The sequence below is a fragment of the Amblyomma mixtum genome, chromosome 3 (genome assembly GCF_055824585.1).
Source record: "Amblyomma mixtum isolate Tamu chromosome 3, ASM5582458v1, whole genome shotgun sequence".
NCBI lineage: Eukaryota > Metazoa > Arthropoda > Arachnida > Ixodida > Ixodidae > Amblyomma > Amblyomma mixtum.
The window spans coordinates 195,058,873-195,080,921 of NC_143014.1; the positions used below are offsets into that span (position 1 = coordinate 195,058,873).

Genomic DNA, 22,049 nt, shown 5'->3' on the forward strand with positions numbered 1-22,049 from the left:
CAACCAGACCAAACCAAACGAAACCAACCAAACCAGCCCACCCACCCAACCAGACCAAACCAAACGAAACCAACCAACCAAACCAACCCACCCACCCACTAACGGTACCCACCGACCCACCGACCCACCGACCGACCGACCGACCGACCGACCGACCGACCGACCGACCGACCGACCGACCGACCGACCGACCGACTAACCGACCGACCGACCGACCGAACCGAACCGAACCGAACCGAACCGAACCGGACCGAACCGACCGAACCGACCGAACCGACCGAACCGACCGACCGACCGACCGACCGACCGACCGACCGACCCACCCAACCAGCTCTCTTAATCGGCTCGCAGAACAGCAAAATTTATGCGCTGTAGTCTGAAGAGCAACCAAGAACGCCCTATTAACAGAGGAAAAATAAGAGAAAAGAACGCAAAAGTAATGCTCGGGTAACTTTTCTCGTAAAAGCGAATGACTAGCTGCCATGTTTTACTCCTTCAGCCAAAGCTGGCACAGTCACAGCAGCTTCTGGAACGGTATCTGACCATGATAGCATGTGTACTACATCGTATCGAAGCAAAGAAATGCAGTGTTGTGATATACGAGCACAGTGACACATTACGGGACTCGTCTTTCATAGCGCCGTATTTCCTCACCTTGACACAATGGTAGACCAGCTATCCCCAGCGGCTTGTATTATTCAGCTGTAATTTCGTTACATCCTTTTTTCAGTTTGGCTTCATCATTGGTTAGTACCCTGCCACGCCCCAGCTGTCATCGATGTCGGCCACTGAGCGCAGCATGTGACAAAGACTAAGGGAATCGAAGGACAGGATCCGTTTTCCTTTCGACTTGCACAAAATACGTTTTGTATTGGATTTGCGCCCCAGAAGGTATATATAACTGCGCCTCTGCTGCACAGTTTTTCTTAAGAGTAGGCACCTTGGGGCTTATCGAGTGGTAATTTTACATCAGTGTCATGTTGAACGCCGACTGACGCTCATGTCACTTCCTGCAGAAGTTACCCCATTTAGCGCCAAGATTTAGAACAGCTGCGGCTGCTTGTAGCCCAAAGTGCCGCTACCGAGGAGACGGTGAAAAGCGCAACCTCGGAGATCAGCCCGTGATGGGCCATTATCGTGTAATGTTACAGCGCGAGCGCTATTTCTGCGGCCATCATACAGCATAACTAAGTCTAGGGGTAAGATTAACGAAGCCGCGGGTACTTCTTAGACGGTTCGTAATTTCCCGGAGTAATTGGCTTCGTAATAGGCATTTATAATGCAAGTACGCCGGGCGGGTAACCGCGAACCGACCTTAAGTACGAACAAGTCAGCGAATCCAGTCATAAAATTGCTGCTTTGCGCCTGTACCCTTCTCGTCTGATTCGCAATATAAAAGGCATGAGGGCTCTATAATCAGGGAGACGAGAGACTGCAGACATTAGGGGCTCGGTAGTCGGTGCCAGCTAGCCCTCATTGCATTCGTGCTGAATATCCCCGCTTCGAAACGGTCTTGCTCCGTTGCTCTCGAATTGGCAGGTCGTATACCAGCCAGACTTCGAGACAAATTCCATGCCCACGGCACGTCGATGTGACACGGCTCACTCGTCGAAACGGCAGGCTGTTCAATAAGAGGCTGAATACATTGCACCCTCCGTGCATGGGACTGACTCGTGACCACCGAAGTTCCTTAACGCTGGACTCGCTGTTCGTTGAGGCTTGTATAGTGCACGAAGACAATCAGCTCCTGTGCCACCTCGGAATAACCCTCACCACCTGGCCTCACTGAATAAGTTCAAGCGCCCTGATCACTCGATAAAGCGCTAAAAAAGGCGTTAAAATCTCTTTGCGCACTGCACTGAGCTAACGCTGTTTCCAGCGCACAGCGAATTTGTTCCCTTTTCCAAACCACTATGCCTTCAGTAGTAATGTTTATGCACACCCTACATGGCTTTGCACGCAACTCGAACCAATCGATGCTTGCGCAAAAACCATGCAGGGAAGTTTTTCTTCAGTTAATTAAGCTATACTGCGTATTCTCATTCACTCTTTGTTAATTTATGCTAGATACGTTTGCCGGGAGAGGCAAGTTACATTTCTTGAAAAATAAATAGCAGCGCAACGAGACGGGGACTAGACGAGACAACTAGGACGGCACTGAACTTCCAACTTTTATTTCCAACGAATCATGTGAACATATATGCACTCTGAACAATCCGGCGCCATCGTCAGTACATGCGCAAATATGTCAGCTCTTTATCAGAAAGAGTGATAGAAGCAGAGCTAACACATGCTTCTCCCCGATTATAAATCAACTCCGATTCAATGATCTCGCGCGTTACACGTTGATTATTCTTTTTTCTAATGACGGTGCTAGTAAGGTCTGGGGAGCATTCTTCACACGTAAGGCAGTGCGCGGCCAGAAGTCCTTCAAAATCTTTTCCTTTAAGGGCATTATCTATGTTTTTGGCATGTTCCCTCAACCTGTCATTCACGCATCTCCCAGTTTGGCCGACATAAGTTTTGCCACATATTAACGGAATTTCATATACTACGCCTTCTGCGCATTCAACAAAGGCCGCCGATGCTTCTTTCCACGGTTCTTTTGCTTCGCTGTCTCGCGATCACTCATCTTGCACAGCTTTGACAGCTTGTGAGGAGCAGAGAAGACGACTTTCACGTCGTACCGCTGCGCTACCTTTTTCAGGTTGTGTGACAGCGTGTGAATGTAAGGTATCACAGCTACCTTTTGCCTACGCTGCGCGTGGGCGTCACACTTACTCACGTCAGTGCGCAACTCTTTGAGTAGGCCTTCAGCAACCGAAATGAGAAGGTGCTGCGGATAACCGGCACTGCTCAGCCTATCGGCTTCATGGTTGAACGCTTATTTGTTCAAGACATGTACCAACACGCCCAATTTTCCACGTAAGTTACATTTCCTGTGAAAGATAATCCCTACCGTTGCCTCAACCTCATAGACAACCGGAAAAATCTTCAGGAGGTCCCTGTCCCGTGGTATTTCAAGGCAAACAAATGGACTACTACCTTGCAGCAAGATGCATCAGAAGCTTAAACAGTGTTCTGAGAAACATGTCTCGTAAAACCTTAGAGGTGCTGGCAGAGTTGAGTATTTTGGGCACGGCTTATTATTATGTCAATAGCCGTATTAGGCGGATTATACAGAGTTGCGAGCTTGTAGTTTTAGTAGTAGTGTGACACCGTAGTAAACTTAGCAATGAATAGAAATTTCATTCAGGTTATGCGGAATTCTCTGAACAGGATCCTTTTTAACACACTTGACGTTGTCGTCACTGAAGTGAAAACAAACCGGGAGTTCGAATTAACCGAGCTATATTTATCGAGGGTCCCCTAATACGGCGACACAGCTATCTTAGCTGCATTTTCGCACCGAGAGAGAGCGACAGGCACGTAGGCAAAAAATTTTTTCGAGAGGGGACCAAGGCAATTTATTGCACCACGGAAGAACGGGGAAGGGGGGGGGGGGGGGGGGAGGGGACGAGAGGTTTCTAGGAGGACTAGAGATAGGGATAGGGATGGGGGGGGGATTGAGGGGGGGGGGGGGGGGGTGAGCTTAATTTCGCGGGGGGCCCGGGCGCCCTCGGGCTCCCCCTTGGATACGTGCCTGGAGAACGAAAAATCTGGGAAATATCTTATCTTTGTTTGGTTGTTTCCACGCTACACATACTTGGCGACAAGCTGAATAAGTTATCCTGACTCTCACGCTTTTGCAAAGAAAACAGCCACCAACGGGGTTGACAGCCGCGCGTAAAGGGCATCAGGAATATTTATCGAAGCCACCCACAAAAACGTGCAAAGAACGCTGATAACAGCCGCTGGAAAGAAGACAAGGCGAGAAATTTTAGGGACACCAGGATTCTGACACTGTCAGTATCCATTAGCCAGCCGTACGTCGGGCGCTTGCTGCTGTTTCACTTGGCACGTCAGCGAGAATATCTTCGCTCGTACTTGGTGGCGACACTGTTTTGTTTTCCGTTTCCCCGCAATATCTGTCGTTGGTTGTCGGTAGGCACGCTCACAGAATGATAGCCCTTTATTGCCAGCCTCTATTTTAATAAAGGCCAAGTGAAGAATAGAAGAAACAAGGGGCCGTTAATGAGGCTGAACAAAGACTATGAATGACAGGGCTGCACAGCACAGGGCTGCTTTTGAAGCAAAATACACAATTACAGTCCCGTCACGTCTGCTTTTATTGCTTGGTTCGCCTAATTTCATGCCTGTTTTAAGCGTCAATATATGATCGAAAAGACTACTTTCGCGCACGCGCAGGAATTATAGTGGAATCGGAATTTCGAGAACCACACTCCCTCTCCTTTATTCCTCGTGGAGGTTTTAGCGCACATTCGACTCCTGAAGCTTCCATTGCTTCGGCGCAGTCGAGCTCTTGGCCCCCTCGCAATTACATATGCGCTTGTTAAGCGCGCACAAGGATGGTTTCTTAACCTATATGCTTCCAGTTATAATTTTACCAACTTCTTTCAGCGCCACTGCGTGCAATTCGCCGGCGTCGGGCGTACCGCGGTTGGTTCGTGGTTCAGAAACACGAAGCGCAGCGGTGTATCGCGGTGACTTCGTTCGACGGCTACTGGCACACAACAAAAAATTGCGAGGATACTTTAGCAACTAAAGTGTTGAGAGGCGAAAGCAGAGGACCCAACGCCGTGACAACTTCCGGTGGATGTGACGTCACACCGTTCCTGTGGCCACCGTTTATAGATCCTTTTCTTTATAAACGGTGCCTGTGGCTATATCGATACCCAGATTATACATCTTTCGGGGATATTAAGTGTTAATTACGCTTAATTACACATTTCTCCATCTAATTCGACATAAATCCGACGTTTTTCCGATCATTCTGTCACAATTTCCACAATGCCGTGACGACTTCCGGTGGATGTGACGTCACACCGTTCCCGTGGCTACGTCGACGTCCGCGCTATTTCGACGCAACTTAGACATTTTTGCCTCTAATTAATTAACTAATTAATATACAGTCACCAAACTTGGCTTCTAGGCTCATTTTTTGCTCCTCTATCTGAAGCAGCCATTGGTTTTCTTTATCTTTTTCAGTTCCCGAGTTAAACGCGTGTGACACGCTTTATTAACGGACAACAGTATCAGCCATTAAAGGATTTTGCCTTAAAAGAAATGAAGGCCGTTTCCGAGCTCAGATGAGCCTCATGGAGCGCGCCAACAACTGATCGTTAATTGTTAAGGACCATGATGCTGCGCCTGCAGATGTGGTCCCTGCCATAGGGGTTGGATAGCTCTTCGACGATTGCAGCGCGGCTGAACGCAACGTGCCTTCTCGAACTCGCGCTCCCGAAGTAGCTGGTTACGACGGTTCTCCTCAAAGGCAACGAACCTGACGGGGGAGAGCTCCGAGCGATTTTGCCAACGGGAGTGTCAGGCAGCGAACAGATACATTTCGAGCCGTATGATAGCTGTGGAGACTGCAGATACAGTGTCAAAAGTGTATAGAAGTATAGCTTGTATCTCAAGGCTAACGGACGCTTTCGTATTTTTGACGCGAATGCAGCTAAGATCCAGTTTGGTTTTCCCCGCGACTAAACAGACAAAAAAAAAAACACCATCTATGACACCTCTGCAAGCTGTCGTGCGTTCAGTAGCGATAATTTTGAATCGATATGGTGGAAACAGTGCTCAGTGCATTAATGGGGCAATCTCTACGAGCTGAAGCCTGGACGAGATGCGACGTTTTTATCACCATACTGTTTCTTCCTTCCTAGCCGCGAACACTTTTTCTGCCTTCTTAGATCTGTAACAACGCCGTAGAACAAAAATGAGAAACTCTCTGGAGGACGCACAGACCGTGCACTTACATGAACAATAGTGAAACGGACCATGCCAGCCACCTGAGGCGACACGTGTAGGAGCTTCATATTTGTCGTTCCTATTCTTCTTGTGCTATGCGTACCACTATTCAACCTAATTATAAATAAATCACAGAAACAGCAAGATCTCAGTTTGCGATCGTCTTATACTTGTGCGCAAAACGTACCTATAAAGATTTGACTATGTTAGTTCTTGTGGTGGCAGTGGTCACGATTATAAACAAATTCAGGGACACTCTTTCGTTAGTGGAAACTCTGTGGTGGAGCCGTATCACACACCAGCTTAACTTGATTCTCTGTCGTGTGTACCGGGGTATAACTCGTATACCTCACCCTCCTTCCACCTGTACCACTTGGATGATCACGTTTGTGTATGCTGCGCAGTCGTCCGCAGTAAGTCCGATCTCAATCGGCGACTGAGCACAAAAAGACCACCTATGCAAAACCAGGACTGGCATGAGCTCAAAGACAAACCTCTTCCTAATTCCCGGATAAACCAGGTTGTGAGACACGCAACCCCAGAGGCAACTAATCGCTGCCTGTGCAGCTGAAAAGATGTCCGAAAGACGATAACACGGGCGCTGCCAGTAGCCGGACGCTTGTTTATTAAATCGTCACGAAGGGCTCCATCAAATGCTTTCAAAGAGCTACAGTCTAATGAAAAGTGCATCTTTGTGTTCTTTTACCGTGCCAACACAGGCTATTAGTTTTAAGGCTGACGAACGAGATGAAACGCCATGCTCTTGTTCAAAGAGTAGGTGGTCAGTGTTCAGGCCCGACATAAAGAAGAGCCTTGAAACTAATAACGTAAGGTTACTTATAACGGACATTTGTGAAGGAAAAGGTCTGTAGTTAATTATTTCAAACATGACTTACATTCCTGAACAGGAATTACCCCTGCAAAGCGCCAGGAGGTGGATTACTGAAGCTTTTCAAAAGCATTACATAAATCTGGTGACCACAGAACTAAAACTAGCATTGTGTTAGGATAAAAGCACAATTCAAAAGACGTTTATTCGTCTTTCCGTTACAAAGGGTCACTGGGTTAACAAGAGGCCGTGTTGCTTCTTTCGTGTCCAACACCTGAGTCTGTTGTTCTTCACGCGCCGCGCGAGCGCTCGTCCTCCTCATCCTCTCCTCACATCACTCTCTCCTCCCACTGGCGGCTCGGTTTGCTCGGACTCAAAGTTCGGGTTGCTCGCCCTCCGGCGAAGGATCTCCGTCGGCGGGGATGAGCTGGCGCTCACATTCGGCCATCCTGTGCCACCGACCGTCCCGGTCGGAATCGTCCTCGCGGCCCGATTCTTCCGAACTTGTCTCGTGGAATTCCCGGTCCCAAAGCTTCAGCTTGTCAACCGGTGCAATACTGCTGTAAGCTCTTCGCCTTTGCCGCCCCGGAGGCACGTTTTCGATGCGGTAGCGGTCGTTGGGAAGCCTTTCTCGGATGATATACGGTCCTTTGTATTTTTCTTTCAGTTTCCTTGACTCCCCACTTGCTGCCGGTTCTCGCTCAACTAGTACAACATCTCCGGGATTGTATGTCGGCGCTTCCACCCGCTTCCTGTTGTACCGCTCCTGTTGCTTGCGTTGGTCTTCTCGGATATTCTCCGCCGCTGCGGCTCGCCTGGTTTCAACTTCATGGTCAAATTCCTCGGCGAGGGCGTCTTCCACGGTGTCGCCCTTGATGCCTCGCGGCCTGAAGTTGAAGAGCAGTCCGAACGGAGTAGTTTTAGTGGCCTTGTGGAGCGTATTGTTTATGCCCCACATCACCTGAGGCAACGCAGAGTCCCAGTCTTTGCCGTTTGCATCTTTCGTCAAGCTTGCCACTGCCGGGGTTATCATGCGATTATATCTTTCGACTTGCCCGTTAGCTCGCGGAGTGGCAGTAGCGTTTTTGACGTGCACGATGTTGTAAGTTTCGCACGCTGCTTTGAATTTGGCACTTGTATAAGCAGTTCCGCGGTCCGTGATCACCATAGCCGGTGGGCCAAAGATTCCTGCCACATCGTGTAGAAACTGCGCCGCTGGTGCAGCTGATGTATTGCGGATTGCACGCAACAGTACGAACTTTGTGAAAGAGTCGACGACTACAATTATGTAGGCGTTTCCGGACTTGCTTCTTACAAATGGGCCTAGGTGATCAATGTGTATTGATCGAAATGGCTTGTTGCCCTTGTCAATGCTGTGAAGTTTGCCCGGTCACTTTCCAGATGGCGTCTTGTGGAAAAGACATTCGATGCAAGAAGCTATGTATCTTCTAACGTAACGCTTCATGCTGGGAAACCAATACCTTTCCCTAAGTTTCTTCAAGGTTTTCTCCACTCCAAAATGGCCAATGTCATCATGACATGTCCTGACGATTCTCCAGCGAGTCTGGTCTGGAACTACCCACAGCAGTCCTTCGTTCGGTATCATTAAGGGTTGGACAATGCTGGTGTCCGACTCACCCTCTCGTGGCGATGCATCGTCTGGGAAGCAAATTTCCGCTCGTGCGACTCGTTCGTTTTCTTTGATGGTCAGTTCATGATTGGAAATGTTCATTATAGGGACTATTGTTTCGTTGGTCCCGTCAACGCTGAGGACACAGCGTGGTATGCAATGCTCTCGACCTTCTTGGCATCTGAGCTGCATGTCCACGAAGACATCTGAGCGTGGTGCGCTACCAGTGGCGTAGAGCTTAACGAAACCCACGTATTTTGGGGGTACAACCGTTGTTTCCTTCGCCCATAGGCACACAGGTCGTTCTGGGAGCTCTGGAATTTCAATGGACTGAAGCGTGTCGTCTCTATTGTCCTCGTTCCTGTGCTCCTCAAAAATCCGCACTGTGTTCTTTCGCCTCACAATCGTGATGTGTGGTTGCTCGGTGAAAGGTTGGCCCACAAGTAGGGGTATGGACTGTGACGCGTCCGGAACGACCAGCACGGGAACGTCCGCTGTAGCTTGGTCGACCGTGAGGGTGATGTTCGTTTCCCCACACGGTGTCGCATGTCCGGACCCGTAGCCCTCGATAGTGAACGGCTTGGTCAACTTCGTGTAAGCGACTCCGATTCGGTTGGCATCCTCCTTCCGCAGAGTTACGCATTGGCTACCGAGATCGACGTATGCTCGTATGTCGCAGCCGTTCGCTTTCGCCATCATAAAGTACTTTTCGTTCGCCTCTTCAGCGGCTCGGAGGTCAAACCCCAACGCGTTCTGAGCGACGCGCGCTCCTCTCTCCGTTTTTGCCCTGCAGTCTTTTTCTCCGTGGCCCACTCGTCCGCAAGCGTTGCATCTCGCCTTTCGCTGTGGGGCCGGGCAATTGAGGGACACGTGACCGTACTCGCTGCAGTTGAAGCAGAGGGGCTCTCCTCTTTCATTCCATGGCGGCTTCCTCCTCGCCTTCGGAGAAAGGTTCTTGTGGTCGGTAGTGTTCAAGGACGACGTCATTGCTTCGCTTTTGTTGCCATGGGCGTTGGCATATGCGGGGAAATGAGAATAGTTCGGGGAACCACTTGATTTTGAACTTTTAGAGGCAGTGTTTCCCAATCTTTCTTCGAGGCGTTTCAGGCAGTGAAGAAGGTCTTCCAGCGACTCGTACGTGCGCACGCTCACGGCTCTAATCACGTCGTCATCGTATAGCCCCGTGATGAGGTATTCAATGCAAGCTTCACCTGTGAGGTTGCAACGGCGAGCTTTCGAGAGCTTGTCGTAGTAATAACACTCGATGGGCTCACCGCGCTTTTGCCGTCGCTCCTGCATTTCCCGATGTAGTCGTTGGAATCCCGCTGTCGTAGGGAAGGCGCGCTTAATTTCTTCTTTCCATTCCGGCCATGTTTTGTTGACGGAAGAGAGGGAGTCATACCATGTCTTTGCAGGCCCTTCCAACCTCGAGAGTGCGTTTCCAGATGTCAGCCAGTCGGACCAATGGTAGACTTGTGCCAAGTCGTCCACGCGTCTTATCCACGCGTCTACTGTCGGAGAGCTGGATGACACCGGATCAAACAATGGCACTAATCGAGCTGTCTCTCCCGCTCCAAATATGGGTGTGGCCGCTGCTTGCTGCGCCTGAAGCAAGGCAATTCCATTGATGGCTTCTCTCACTGCGGCCTGAACGCTGGCCTGCAGGATTTCCGCCACGTTAATCGTTGACTGAGGTATCGGAGGTAAGCTTCCACTTGTCACCACGTTGTCGGATCCGCCTTGGCTTGAGTCGTCGGCGTCGTCGTTCCCGCCATCGCTGCTCGGTCGTCCGCCATCTTCGTTTGCCATATCCGTTGAAGATACTCCGGTGCGGGTGACAGGCATGGTGGGGCTTGCCGGTTAACTTCGCAAGTTCGGGCGAACGTTGACTCTATCCCACTTCTGAATTGTTAGGATGAAGGAACAATTCAAAAGACGTTTATTCGTCTTTTCGTTACAAAGGAGCTCTGGGTTAACAAGAGGCCGTGTTGCTTCTTTCGTGTCCAACACCTGAGTCTGTTGTTCTTCACGCGCCGCGCCAGCGCTCGTCCTCCTCATCCTCTTCTCACATCACTCACTCCTCCCACGGGCGGCTCGGTTTGCTCGGACTCAAAGTTCGGGTTGCTCGCCCTCCGGCGAAGGATCTCCGTCGGCGGGGATGAGCTGGCGCTCACAATTGTTATCCAGCTGAGGAGCGATATCTGCCACAATGTTCACTCCACTGCTAACCTTACTGGTTTAATACCTTAGTAATGGCAATGAATAGCGCAGTAACTTTTGGATTATGGTGATGTGCCCATGCGATTTGGAATAGGGCTTTCTTGTTCCCTTCGGCTACGAGGCATCTGCATTTGCATCGTTATCCCACATGATCCTGTTAACGAATATCCGGCGATATCAAGGTCGAGCTCAAGGCCGCCTAACTTTATAACCATCGAATCCATACTAACTGCCGTCAAGTATAACACAAGACTGTAATCAAACAAGACAAAATCTTTGGCACCAAACTAGCTGAGCTTAGAGCGGCTGACTATTATCATAAAAGTCTACTTCTTCCTTCTCTAAGAGCGTTAGTTTAGAGAAGTGAAGACCAAACATAAGTAACCAAGCAGAAGTAATTGCAGCCATAGTATCGTGCAATACATGAGGTTTCACGCGTCGAAGCTGCACCCGGGCTATAAGAGACGAGCTCCGGGTTACTTTCGACCACCTGCGGTTCTCTAGCGCGCACTGATTATCGCAGAACAGACGAGAGTTTTTCTGTTTCGTACGCATCGAAATGCGGCCGCTACAAGCGTAATTCGATCCCCCCGCGACCTCGGGCTAAGTAGCAGAACCCCGAGGCCACTGCTCCACCGCGGAGTGTTTTCATTAACCAGTAAGCATTAATAAGATTCAACAAGACATTACAGCGCTCAAAGCTGCGAGTATCAGTATTGTAGAGAAGTGTTTAATTAGACTGCTATTTGATTCCGCGCCGCTGCGATGGGTCTCAGGCGATCTCTTCTAGGGCCCCGCTGACTTGAAATGAGTCAAGAGAAAAGGCCCCAGCGCTGTGCGCGCATTGGAAAAAAAAAAAAAAACACCCTCTAGTTCAGGCGAGAATGCATCGAGCGAGTTCACAAAAATTTCAGCGATTCTCTTTAAACAACTCAGACGATTGTTGCTAGATTAGCATATCCAAGCCAAAGAAAGTATATATACTGACCGGCGGAAAGAAACTGAAATGCACTAATTACGATTTGCGGTAATTTAACCGCTGTCACCCGTCACGCCCGCTCCTATCTTCTTCGCTTCATTCGACCTCGAAAATATAGGTTCATACCGAGGTCTAATAAACTACACGTCAGCAATAAACGCCGCGACTACGACCAGAGGTGGACAAATTCTCTCATTTTCGTTTTCCTCTCTCACCCTCACCAATAAATTCGTGACCCTCCCTCACCCTCATTTTGTAAAATTCCCTAGCACTCCTCACCCTTACCCTCCCTTCGTCGGCCCTCGCTCACACCCTCACCCTCATGCTCAGCCCTTCAACATTAGAGTTAGTTTTCCTTACTAAAGCGATAGCTTTCAGGTTGTCGTATAAAAAAAAATCTATGGCTTCTCTGTCGCGAAATTCCCTGATTGGTCGAGAGAAATCACGTGATGTTGCGACGTCATCAAAACCTTCCCACCACGGCGAGTGGCAGCCTGCCCACAGGGCTGTGAGCAAAGGGCCCCCCGTGGCAGTTGCGAGATTAATAATTGGTTGCGAGAGGTCACGTGACCTTGTGACGTCACCGCAACCTGGCCACGATGACACGTGCCAACCTGCCCACCGTGTTGTAAGCTACCTGCCCCCTTCGCCCGAGTCCATGAAATTAAGTTTTAAAAAATTCAGTGTAATTGCCACCTGCCCAACATGGCACCAGGCATGGGCAGTATCAAAGGTACGAGTACATACAGGGGTGTTTCAAGTTCAACTAAGACATTTCACAATTTTTAAAAGCATGCTTTTTTAGTTAGAAGAGCGCTTTTTTACGCCAGAACATTATCAGCGGTGTAGTACATCAGATTACAGCTAAAACGTGCTAACTAGCAGGCAGGTTAACTAATATCAAATACTTAACTTTTTAGTTATTACTTTTAGGTTCCTTAATTATTGAGAAGCACTTAGCCCACCGTAGGTAATACCCATATCAGATTTTATAACTTCGAAAACGCGGTTAACCTCGGCGCTGTGGCCCAGGAAATTTCGGCTATTTCGACGAGTTACGTGCACCGGAGAGGTTGCTTTGCCTACAAGCTTCTCGAAAGCGCATGTATTTCGGCGCGATGTAGCCAAAATTTGTTCGGCTATAGTGCCGAGGGTAACCGCGTTTTCGTAATTCTAAAAACTGATTTGGATATTACTTAAGGTGGGCTACACGTTTCTTAATAATTTAGGAGCCAAAAAGTAATAGTCAAAAGTTACCTATTCAGTATTACTAAACCATCCTGCTAGTTAGCACCTCATAGCTGTATTCTGATGTACTACACCGCTGACAATCCTATGCCGAAAAAAGTGCTCTTCGAATTTGAAAAGCCTATTTTTAAAACCTGTGCGAAGTCTTAGCTGAAACACCTTGTATACCTTCGATACTCTTTCGACGCATTTGTGAATCGGTATTAGGTCTGATGAAAGAGCGCAAGGGGCCTGGATGCAGACAGAAGTGGGCACAGGGTTGACTTACAGCTGATTTCTTCGCACAAATTCACATGAATATTATGTATCGGTATTAGGTATCTGGTGTAAGGTATTATGGTAATCGGCATCGCTTGCCAAAAGGGAACTATCGGAGTATCGGTATCGAAAATACATTTTCAGTGTATTGTGTATTTTAACGATACTTGATACTTAAGAAACAAGTGCGCCGCAAATTTTGAAGCTGCTGTAAGTCAGACTTTGGGCCGGCGACGCTAGCTCATGTGGTAGCCCACTGTGTGGTGTTCGCGCTGCTGATACATATGGATCGCAACCAACTAGCCCGACAGATGGTGTTATCCAAGACTTTGCTCCATAAACAAGCTCATCGCACACCGATCTCAAAATCTCAAGAGCGCACGAAGCCTGATCCCTGAGCGCAATCATATTAACAGTTCTATAGACGACACCAACGGTGAAAGCATCTTGTCAACTAAAGCGCGACTAACCCCCGGCACTGCAGATAATGAAACTTCCATGTCGTCATGATAGAATTGGCCGAACAGGGAGCGAAGGAGGAGGGAAGGAAGGGTCTTCATAGCCAGCAGAAATATTTTGTATTTTGCCATCTTCTCTTATATCTCACGATAACAGCTTCGAATCATGGCGGGTGTCCACCTATAAAGATTCTTTAAAAGCTGCCTCTGTGGTTCCTGATAGACCGCTAGGAAAAATGCCGTCATTCCATTATCTGATAAGGCGGACATCAAACAACTGCTACCTATCGCACTAGTGTTTCTTCTCGTAGACTAGTTACCCGAGCAGAAACTAGCTCCTCTTATGTGCGCCTAACAACACTTCCTTCAACGAAGCAACGCAATTTTTGACCACGTCCAACATTTTAAGCTTAATGGAGTCATGTCGTGCCCTACTAGTGCCGAAAAGTTTTTTGACCGCCTTCTAACGCACAACTCAGACAATGTAACAATAGAACAATAGCGGTTTAATTCGTCTTCAGCGGCTTCAACCGCACTCGATGCTGATCGCTATCCAGTTGCCGATAAAAATAGACCCACACTAATAAACTGCTGACTACAAAGAAATGTAATTGAGATGTTATCAGTAGAGAGCCTTTTCTTAAAACATTTCCAAGTTCTTGCCTGCAAGCTCACACTTCCTGCTATACTAACTAGGATTTGAACAAGAACAAACTGTCACTTAACTATTTCTAACTGTTGTTATACCCTACAATAGCAATTAAATGGTTGGCCAAACTCCTAAAATTGGCTTCTAACCGTAAGAAGCACCAGTAAGGAATAACGCTATCCATTAACACTTCATTGATGTGGGATATACAACACGTGTTAAGCAGTTTCTTTAAAAGTATTAAAAGTTTCTTTAAGAGTGTCTTGCTTTCCGTAGTACAAACGAACCTCCAGTAGAAATTTTACAAAACTTCCACAGTATCTGGACCAAATGTGCTGCTAACTTTGATGCTAACTGTTGATGCTAACTGTGAACCGATCGAATGCGCAGTCTGCGCCTCTGCTCTCAACGAATACCTTTCTACCATCTTCATCTAATGTTAAACGTATAATTAACTGACTCCTTACGGAATGCCCGAAACTGAAGTTAATACGGAAGGCACTAGTAGCCACATCACTTCTTTCCAGTTATGATCCACTGACAGCAGTCCTGCAAATAGTGAGCTTCTGGAAAACATTTCCGCAATACCAGGTCAAATGCAAGACCTTATCTTCCAATAATCCTGGGCACCGAATCCAAATACTCCAAAAAGTAGAAGTTTTACTTATTTTTGAAACCCTTGACCATGGAGGTGTCACTATCGCTCTATCTTCACCACTATCCCTATCGTGCCTCACTAGCATGCCCAAGCTATTCGTCCACATCAGAGTATTCAATGTAATCCTTTATCTTGGGTCGATTTATTTATGCTCATCAACACGCTTTTTGTCTCTTTTTACCGGGTAAAACTCAGCTCGCCGAAGGCAGAAGAGAGAACGAAAATCCACGGTATTGGAACATTAGCGACACGTCACTAAACCAATCGCAGTAGGCGCGCCCACTTACAAGGAGCCTGCACGGTTATGATGAGCTGGACGAGTTGGAGAGGGAACATCTTGTAAAATTCAGCGCAACAAAGGGACGAGTATAAAGGAAGAAGAAACAGACGAGCGCTGTCTCACAAATTAATCTTTATAGGGAGGCCATAGAATATATAGGAAGGAAAACGAAAAAAAAAACAGGATAAAAAGTTGCTGTGATACAAGGTTAGAAACGCAAGTCACAATGAACAGAGCCAAGCACGTGCAAGCAAGTCTGATCACTTCAATGATTCCAGGTAGGCAATTCCACTCTTGGATAAAGATATAGATATGTCGCTTACACAACTATCACTACCTTTGAAGGTGGTAATAGCTGTGATGGGGAAATTATCGAAGCCTTCCACATATTCAAAGGTTCTGATAGCTGTGTAAGCGAGACATCTATATCTTTATCCAAGAGTGGAATTGCCTACCTGGAATCGTTTAGGTGATCAGCCTTGTTTGAACATGTTTGGCTCTGTTTATTATGACTTGCTTCTCTAACCTTGTACCACGTTAACTTTTACCGCTTTTTTTTTTTCGTTTTTCTTCCTACATATTCTGTATCCATCCTAATAAAGATTCATTTGTGAGACAGCGCTCGTCTGTGTCTTTTTCCTTTGTACTCGCCCCTTTGCTGCGCTCAATTTTCCAACATGCATAAGAACCTGACGATCACGCGGATGGTGTTCGTTGTATCCGAAGTTCGTATTAAGTGGACATCCCAAATTACATCCAAAAATACAGCCGGATAGTGTTAGTCCTTTTTTTCGCGTCCGCTAATTCAAACTAGACCCTATTACGGCGCTTTCCAAGAGCTCTAGCGCATTCACATGCTGCTCGCCGACACCTTTGCTACCAACAAGCTTGTTTAGGGACGCGAAATAAACAATCGCGCTGGAAGCGATCATGGTAGCAGGTGGTAGGTCGGCCTCCTTGTCACCGTCATGATCAGATTCCTACAGTGTGAGAATTCTCGTGGTCTCGACGATAAGTGGGCTCGCCTCCATTTTATCTTCGTCTCGTTGCGCCCCATCATCCAGAGCCTTTTCCTGCTACACTCCTCCTCTTATCCCCCACGGTCATGTCACGAGGTTTTGGTTTGGTTTTTTTGTGGTTTAACGTCCCAAAGCAACTCAGGCTATGAGGTGCGCCGTAGTGAAGGGCTCCGGAAATTTTGACCACCTGGGCTTCTTTTAACGTGCACTGACATCGCACAGTACACGGGCCTCTAGAATTTCACCTCCATCGAAATTCCACCGCCCCGGGGCTGGATCGAACCCGCGTCGTTCGGGTCAGCATCCGAGCGCCATAACCACTGAGCCACCACGGCAGCTCACGAGCTTTTGGAGAGATCAACAAGGCATTCTCGCTTGATCAATACCCATGGAAGAGCTCACAAAATGGCTGCTCGGAAAAAATAGGGGGAGGGGGGTGCGTCCTTTCTTTTTAACGCAATAGAACTCTGATATCAATAAACTGAAAACCCACTTTCATGCACCTGCAGCAAAACATTCTGCGAAGAACCAGTGTGTTACACTGATTAGTATAAACTGCTGGCTAATCATCCATCTAATGCTTATTGCGCACGTGCACAGATGTTGTCCTTGTATGTATTAATCACTTGACGCCAAGGAGTTCAAGACGCCGGATAAAAGTTATGAACTCTCATGATATCATCACTAATTCTCATTTTTTCGCAGAAATGTAGCAAACAAACTGCCAGATTTATTATGTAAATTCAAGAACTAGAGATTGTTTAAAATCAGCCCATTTTTATGACCGAAGGACGGTGAAACTCCATAGAAATATGCACGCGCATGCAATAAATCGAGAACAAAATTCAAAGCTGCTCTTTCAGCTGCCAATGCGGCATTACGACCACAGAAAGTTTTAGTCTGTTCTGCCGTGAGGGTTAGTAGTTCCACTAATTTATCTTAAAGCAAACCTGCTGCATCTACGACAGTTGATCCGTTGACCTTTTTCCGATAAACATTTTCTAAGACGCCGTTTCTGCGATTATATTAGCAAATCGAGCAGTTCTGGGAGCTGAAACAAAAATTATGCCTATTTTTACTATGTGCCACAGTCGATACATGGGGCGCTACAGGGTTAAACACGTTGAGTTCATTGTCTTTATCTCACGCCAAACTAACTATTTATTTCGACGCCGTCAAGCAAGCCAAAAAGTGTCTAAAGTGCCTGCAAGCATCAGGGTACTTGGATGCTCCATCCCCTGGTACGGGCGACTAGGCCGCAAGACAGCGCTGCAGTAAGTTTGTTCCCGAGCACATGCATCCCGCAAATTTTTGCTGCCGACTGTAGATCGAGTGGAAGCACGCGTTGAATTTTGTCACCATAATAACATGACAAGGAATCCATGTACCCAAACTTTAGATCTTCGAAATGCATTTCCTTTTTTTTTTTCTACTTTCGAAGGATATGTCACAAGGACGTATGGACGCTTACATTCTTTCATTATGGGACCGTGATAAGAACACAAACAAAAAGGAAACTACAAGGCTCCTACGCTATCGGGTAAAGTGCATGACAGGGGCAGCTGCGGGACATTTTGCGCAGTCTTCGCGGAAATGATCCTCGCATTCGTCAAGCGTCTAAACTCTACCGCTCTCTTCAACTGCGACCATCCCTCGCACTATACAGCCTATTTCTTGGCCTTCCTCTGTCTCTCCTCCCGCCCTTTTGTGCCGGGCCCTGCGACGAAGCTCAAGACTGGCTTGAAACCCCCTGCATATTTATCCCGTGTTAGTTCCTTTGTGTTGTGACGGCCGCGTAAGTTTTGCGGTTCGCTTATTCCGCTTCGCACATTTCAACAAGCACTGCCTGCTTTTCCCTTCCCTTTCTACATTCAAAAATTCCATTACGACCTGCAGGTGCTCTGGCGAAGAAAATAAAAAGGGCAGCGCAACAACCCCGGAACCATTTGTCCAATGGAATCACGGCCTTATTCGTCTTCTCAGGAGCGGAGACGTGCAGCCACCGTCCTTCCCGACGCAAATGGCTTGCACGCGCAGCAGGAATAAGCCCTCCATTAGGCGCAGCAATTGGTAGTTGAAGTGGGATGCCTCTCAGGGGTCTTTGTTCAAGCTCAAACAGGCTAATTGCACGGCCTTAACCTTAATATATTTATTCGCCGGCTGGTCTTCGTGCTCGTGCTCGGCCTCTGGAGGTATGCAAATTTTCTTGGAGGCATTGAGTGGGCCGTTTGGACAGGGTTTATGATGATATTATTATTACATCCCACCGGCCTTATTACAACGCACTCCTTCCTTTATTTTTTTTTCTTGCCTTCAAAGGGACCTGGAAAGCCGCGAGTCACACTGTGATGTGCCCCACGCATGACTCGACCCACCCACATGCTGGTAGATGCAGTTCTCTTCAGAACGTCTCCAAGCCTCCACAATTATCATTTCATTTCGTTTCTACAACAGGCTAAAACCTGATATAGGTGCGTTGGCACCGCTTGCGCGCGGTTACTTAGAACCTTGCCGTGCCTTCTGTCTTCGCGTCTTTTAGCCAATTATTAGGTGAGACCGCATGTATCATGCGGAGCCCAAAAGCTTCTGAAAGGAACTAACTGGCTGATGACATGCACAGCAATTGCATTTGCGTGCTTTTACATTTTGCACACGCACACACACACACACTACTCACACAAAAAATTAACACAAGAAGCCTGAAAGAATCTTACTTTTAGCCCCTAATTCCTTAAAGGTGCACTGAAGAGGAATCTGAACTTGTCTTTTTGCCGCGGGAACTCGATCTACTCGTTCCTAGCATTCTTAGAAACTGCAACTTATTGCCCTGTGTGGCCAATTTCCGTAATTAAATCGAATTAACGTCCGGCTCCCGCCCTTTTTTTTTAATTCTGCCTCGTACGGTGGGCGGAGTCGACGAACGCGTGGAGTGCCTTTCACCCAGTCCCGTGGCGGCTTGCCGCTCTGCCATCGGCGGAGTAATACGTAGTAGTCCGTAGTAGCAAATAGTCCGCGCGTATTTTTATTTCTGCGGGCTTATTTTGCGGTTATGTTATCTGCGAATGAAACTATTTATTCATGGAAACCTAAAAAACAAAATAAAGCGAAAGCAAAGCCTCCACGGAGCTGGCTGAAAGGAACTTCACGCGTTGGTCGACTCCGCCCATCGTACGAGGCAGAATTTAAAGAAAAGGGCGGGAGCCGGACGTTAATTCGATTTAATTAGGGAAATCGGCCATACAGGGCAATAAGTCACTGCTTCCAAGAATGCTAGGAACGTGTAGATCGAGTTCCCGCGCCAAAAAGACAAGTTCAGAATCCTCTTCAGTGCACCTTTAACGTGTTTTGCATTAAAAGATTTAGCTCTTCTGCATCGGCAACGAAACGCTCTATCGCGCTCAATACGACTGACTGTAACGCGTCCGGAGTGAACCAGCTGAGGTTTACACTTTATAGTAAATCAATGCGCTTTTACGCAGAGCACTCAACTTGCACAAACATTCAGCGTATTTTGTTCATCGCACAAACGGCTAAATGCATAAATTTCTATCATCGCTGGCATCGCGCTGCTTCGACAACCGAGCTCCTACCACATCTTGTGCGCTGCAGCTCGTATTGAGCGGAATAGTACATATCAGCGAAAGGGAAGAAAAAAAAAACAATATTTCAAGAGTTGTGAGAACCCATTTGGGGTTTCACGCCTTCGATATCTCTGCGGAAATCCATGCGAGGATTACTTTCACATGAATATTCACGCTTCTTCCTCCCCTTTTTTTTTATATCGTGATATATTTCTGAAGCCAGAGCACAGACAAAGCGCTGCTGGTGATTGTTTACAGAAAATGCCGCGACCACTGCGCAAACAAAGTTATCTCCCAGGATACCGCCAAATTCGTTTTTTTTTTTTTCTCCATAAACATTGTCGATCAACTTCGTGCTTCGAGAATCGAGACCGACCTTCCGCTTTTGTTACCCAGGTCATCCAGTTAGCGTAAATATCGTATACCCAGAATTCAGGTGCGTGCCGCGTTCCAGGTGGGATTGATTTATTTACGCCGCCTCTTTGCCGGGCATGCCTCTTATTGTAAGTGCATTGCTGCTGCATGCGCTCCAGTTTGCTCGCGAAGCCTATAAAACAGTTTACGACCGTCAACCTTTCATATCGTTTGCCAGAGTCATAAATAAAAAAAAATACATATCTTTTTCATCTTTCTACCCTGCATTCATATTTGTTTGCATATTTACGCGGTAATTTAAGTAGTCGGGAGATTTTATCTGAGGTTGCTGTGAGTTTTTTTTTTTTTTTGCGTATGTACAGACAAGCATAGGTGCCCTTTTGCGCTGACGGTGCACGACCGGTGTGCACCTCAAGGCAGTGACTAATACCCGTGCCACAGGGACAGATTTAATGCCATTCAGTGCTTACTGCCTTAAGTTTTAATGGCATTCGTGCGATGCCACACGCATAAATTTAATGGCATTAGCCTTACTGCCATTCGCGACCTACTGAGTTCGCCACAACTCATTCGCCCGTGCAATGCGTACTCTCGTTCCCATTCCACACACGCAGAAAAGCATGCAGCTTTGCTAGTAACAACTTCCAAACCAGTAGGAAATAGTTAATTGTTAGCTTTCAGTCAGATGAGGCAACTATACCGCATTTTCAATGCGAATAGCGCCATTTTAACCAGCCTTATTGACAGGTACTCTCGACTTGCGTGCTGGCATGCGAGTTTATGGCTACCTTTTCGACTTGTAAAGCAGGAACAGCCGTATTTTCTGGAAAATCGTTTTTACATTACATTTGAACAACATTCCCGATATATTGTGATCATTAGGAATGTTTATATTCAGATGAAACTTTTGACTACCTTGCAAGCGTTATCGTCATCGTCACTTTCGATAATGGCATTAAATTGCCACTCAATGGTTTGTATAATTTGCATGTTATTACAGTATTTATAGAGTTGTCATGTGTTTTGATAATAATTGCTATCTAATTACTCTAATGGCTTTACAAAATATGTAATTCCTAATGTTTCACGCATGTACTGTCTGGCCTTGTCCATATGTAATAGGGGGTGCGAGCTTGTCAAGCTGCCCGTAAGGCAGCTTTTTTCTCTCGCCCCCTCATGTCCTTTCAGTACATGAAATGAAATGAAATGTGGACGTGTAGCACCAACTCTGAAAATAATGGCATTAACAAACTTAATGCCTTAAGCATTTACTGCCATTTCTTGTGAGCGTGTGGCACGGGTATAAGTTGCGCAAGGGGTTGAAAGTTTAGAGAACTGCGCTTTTCGCGATACACTCGCTTTAATTTTGGCGTCTCCTCAGGGTTTCAAATGAGCCGGTGAGGATGCCTTCGCTTGATGCTGGGATCACAGTTACGCGATTCCTTCCCCAACTTAACTTTATATACCTCCGAAATTCTGGACAAGCAGCTTTTTTTAAGCGGGAAGTTCTTTATGAACTCTCATTTTTCCGCGTATCGTAACACTGCACCATAACAATCAATATACCCGCTGGTCCCTCCACGGGACGCTTGTAGTTTTGTGTTTATTGTAAAAAATGCATCTGCCTGTTTTTTTTTTGTTTAAACTACTCGGCGCGAGCGGAGGACAAACTTTGAAAGCAAGATTTTTCCTACGCGTAGGAAGGTTGCACCATTGCCATCAATATGTTCTTACCAGTACCTATCGAATATTCCACCGTTGCCTCGTAATTAAAAGTGACGTCCAAGAAATCTGGACTTGCTTTTGCAGACCGCACAAGAATTTCCTGCACAGTTCTCATTCAATGAAGGATAATGCCTTTTGGGCGTTGTATCCTTTGTTACGTATATAACCGTGCCACCGGCATTAACAGCGAGAACTTCGTAGTAACTCATTTAGCTAAACTAAAATACACTTCGACTTTCTAAGAAAATGAAGCCGAGCGATATAAA

The 22,049-nt window shown here is 47.0% G+C and overlaps 2 protein-coding genes across 2 annotated transcripts in view; both read right to left on the reverse strand.

Annotated features, from left to right (window-relative positions):
• Nucleotides 1–10,388, reverse strand: part of LOC149353174 (uncharacterized) — a 60,754-nt gene extending 50,366 nt beyond the window's left edge. Inside the window, exons 1-2 of the mRNA XM_089585129.1 lie at nucleotides 9,273–10,388; nucleotides 7,416–7,664 (exon numbers count right to left, since the gene is read on the reverse strand). Coding sequence (XP_089441255.1) covers nucleotides 7,416–7,664; nucleotides 9,273–10,178 — 1,155 coding nt within the window. The 5' untranslated portion in view covers nucleotides 10,179–10,388. The remainder of the gene's footprint in view (nucleotides 1–7,415; nucleotides 7,665–9,272) is intronic.
• The window catches only part of LOC149353172 (QRFP-like peptide receptor), a 577,596-nt gene that overhangs the window by 553,544 nt on the left and 2,003 nt on the right, over nucleotides 1–22,049 (reverse strand). The window lies entirely within an intron of this gene.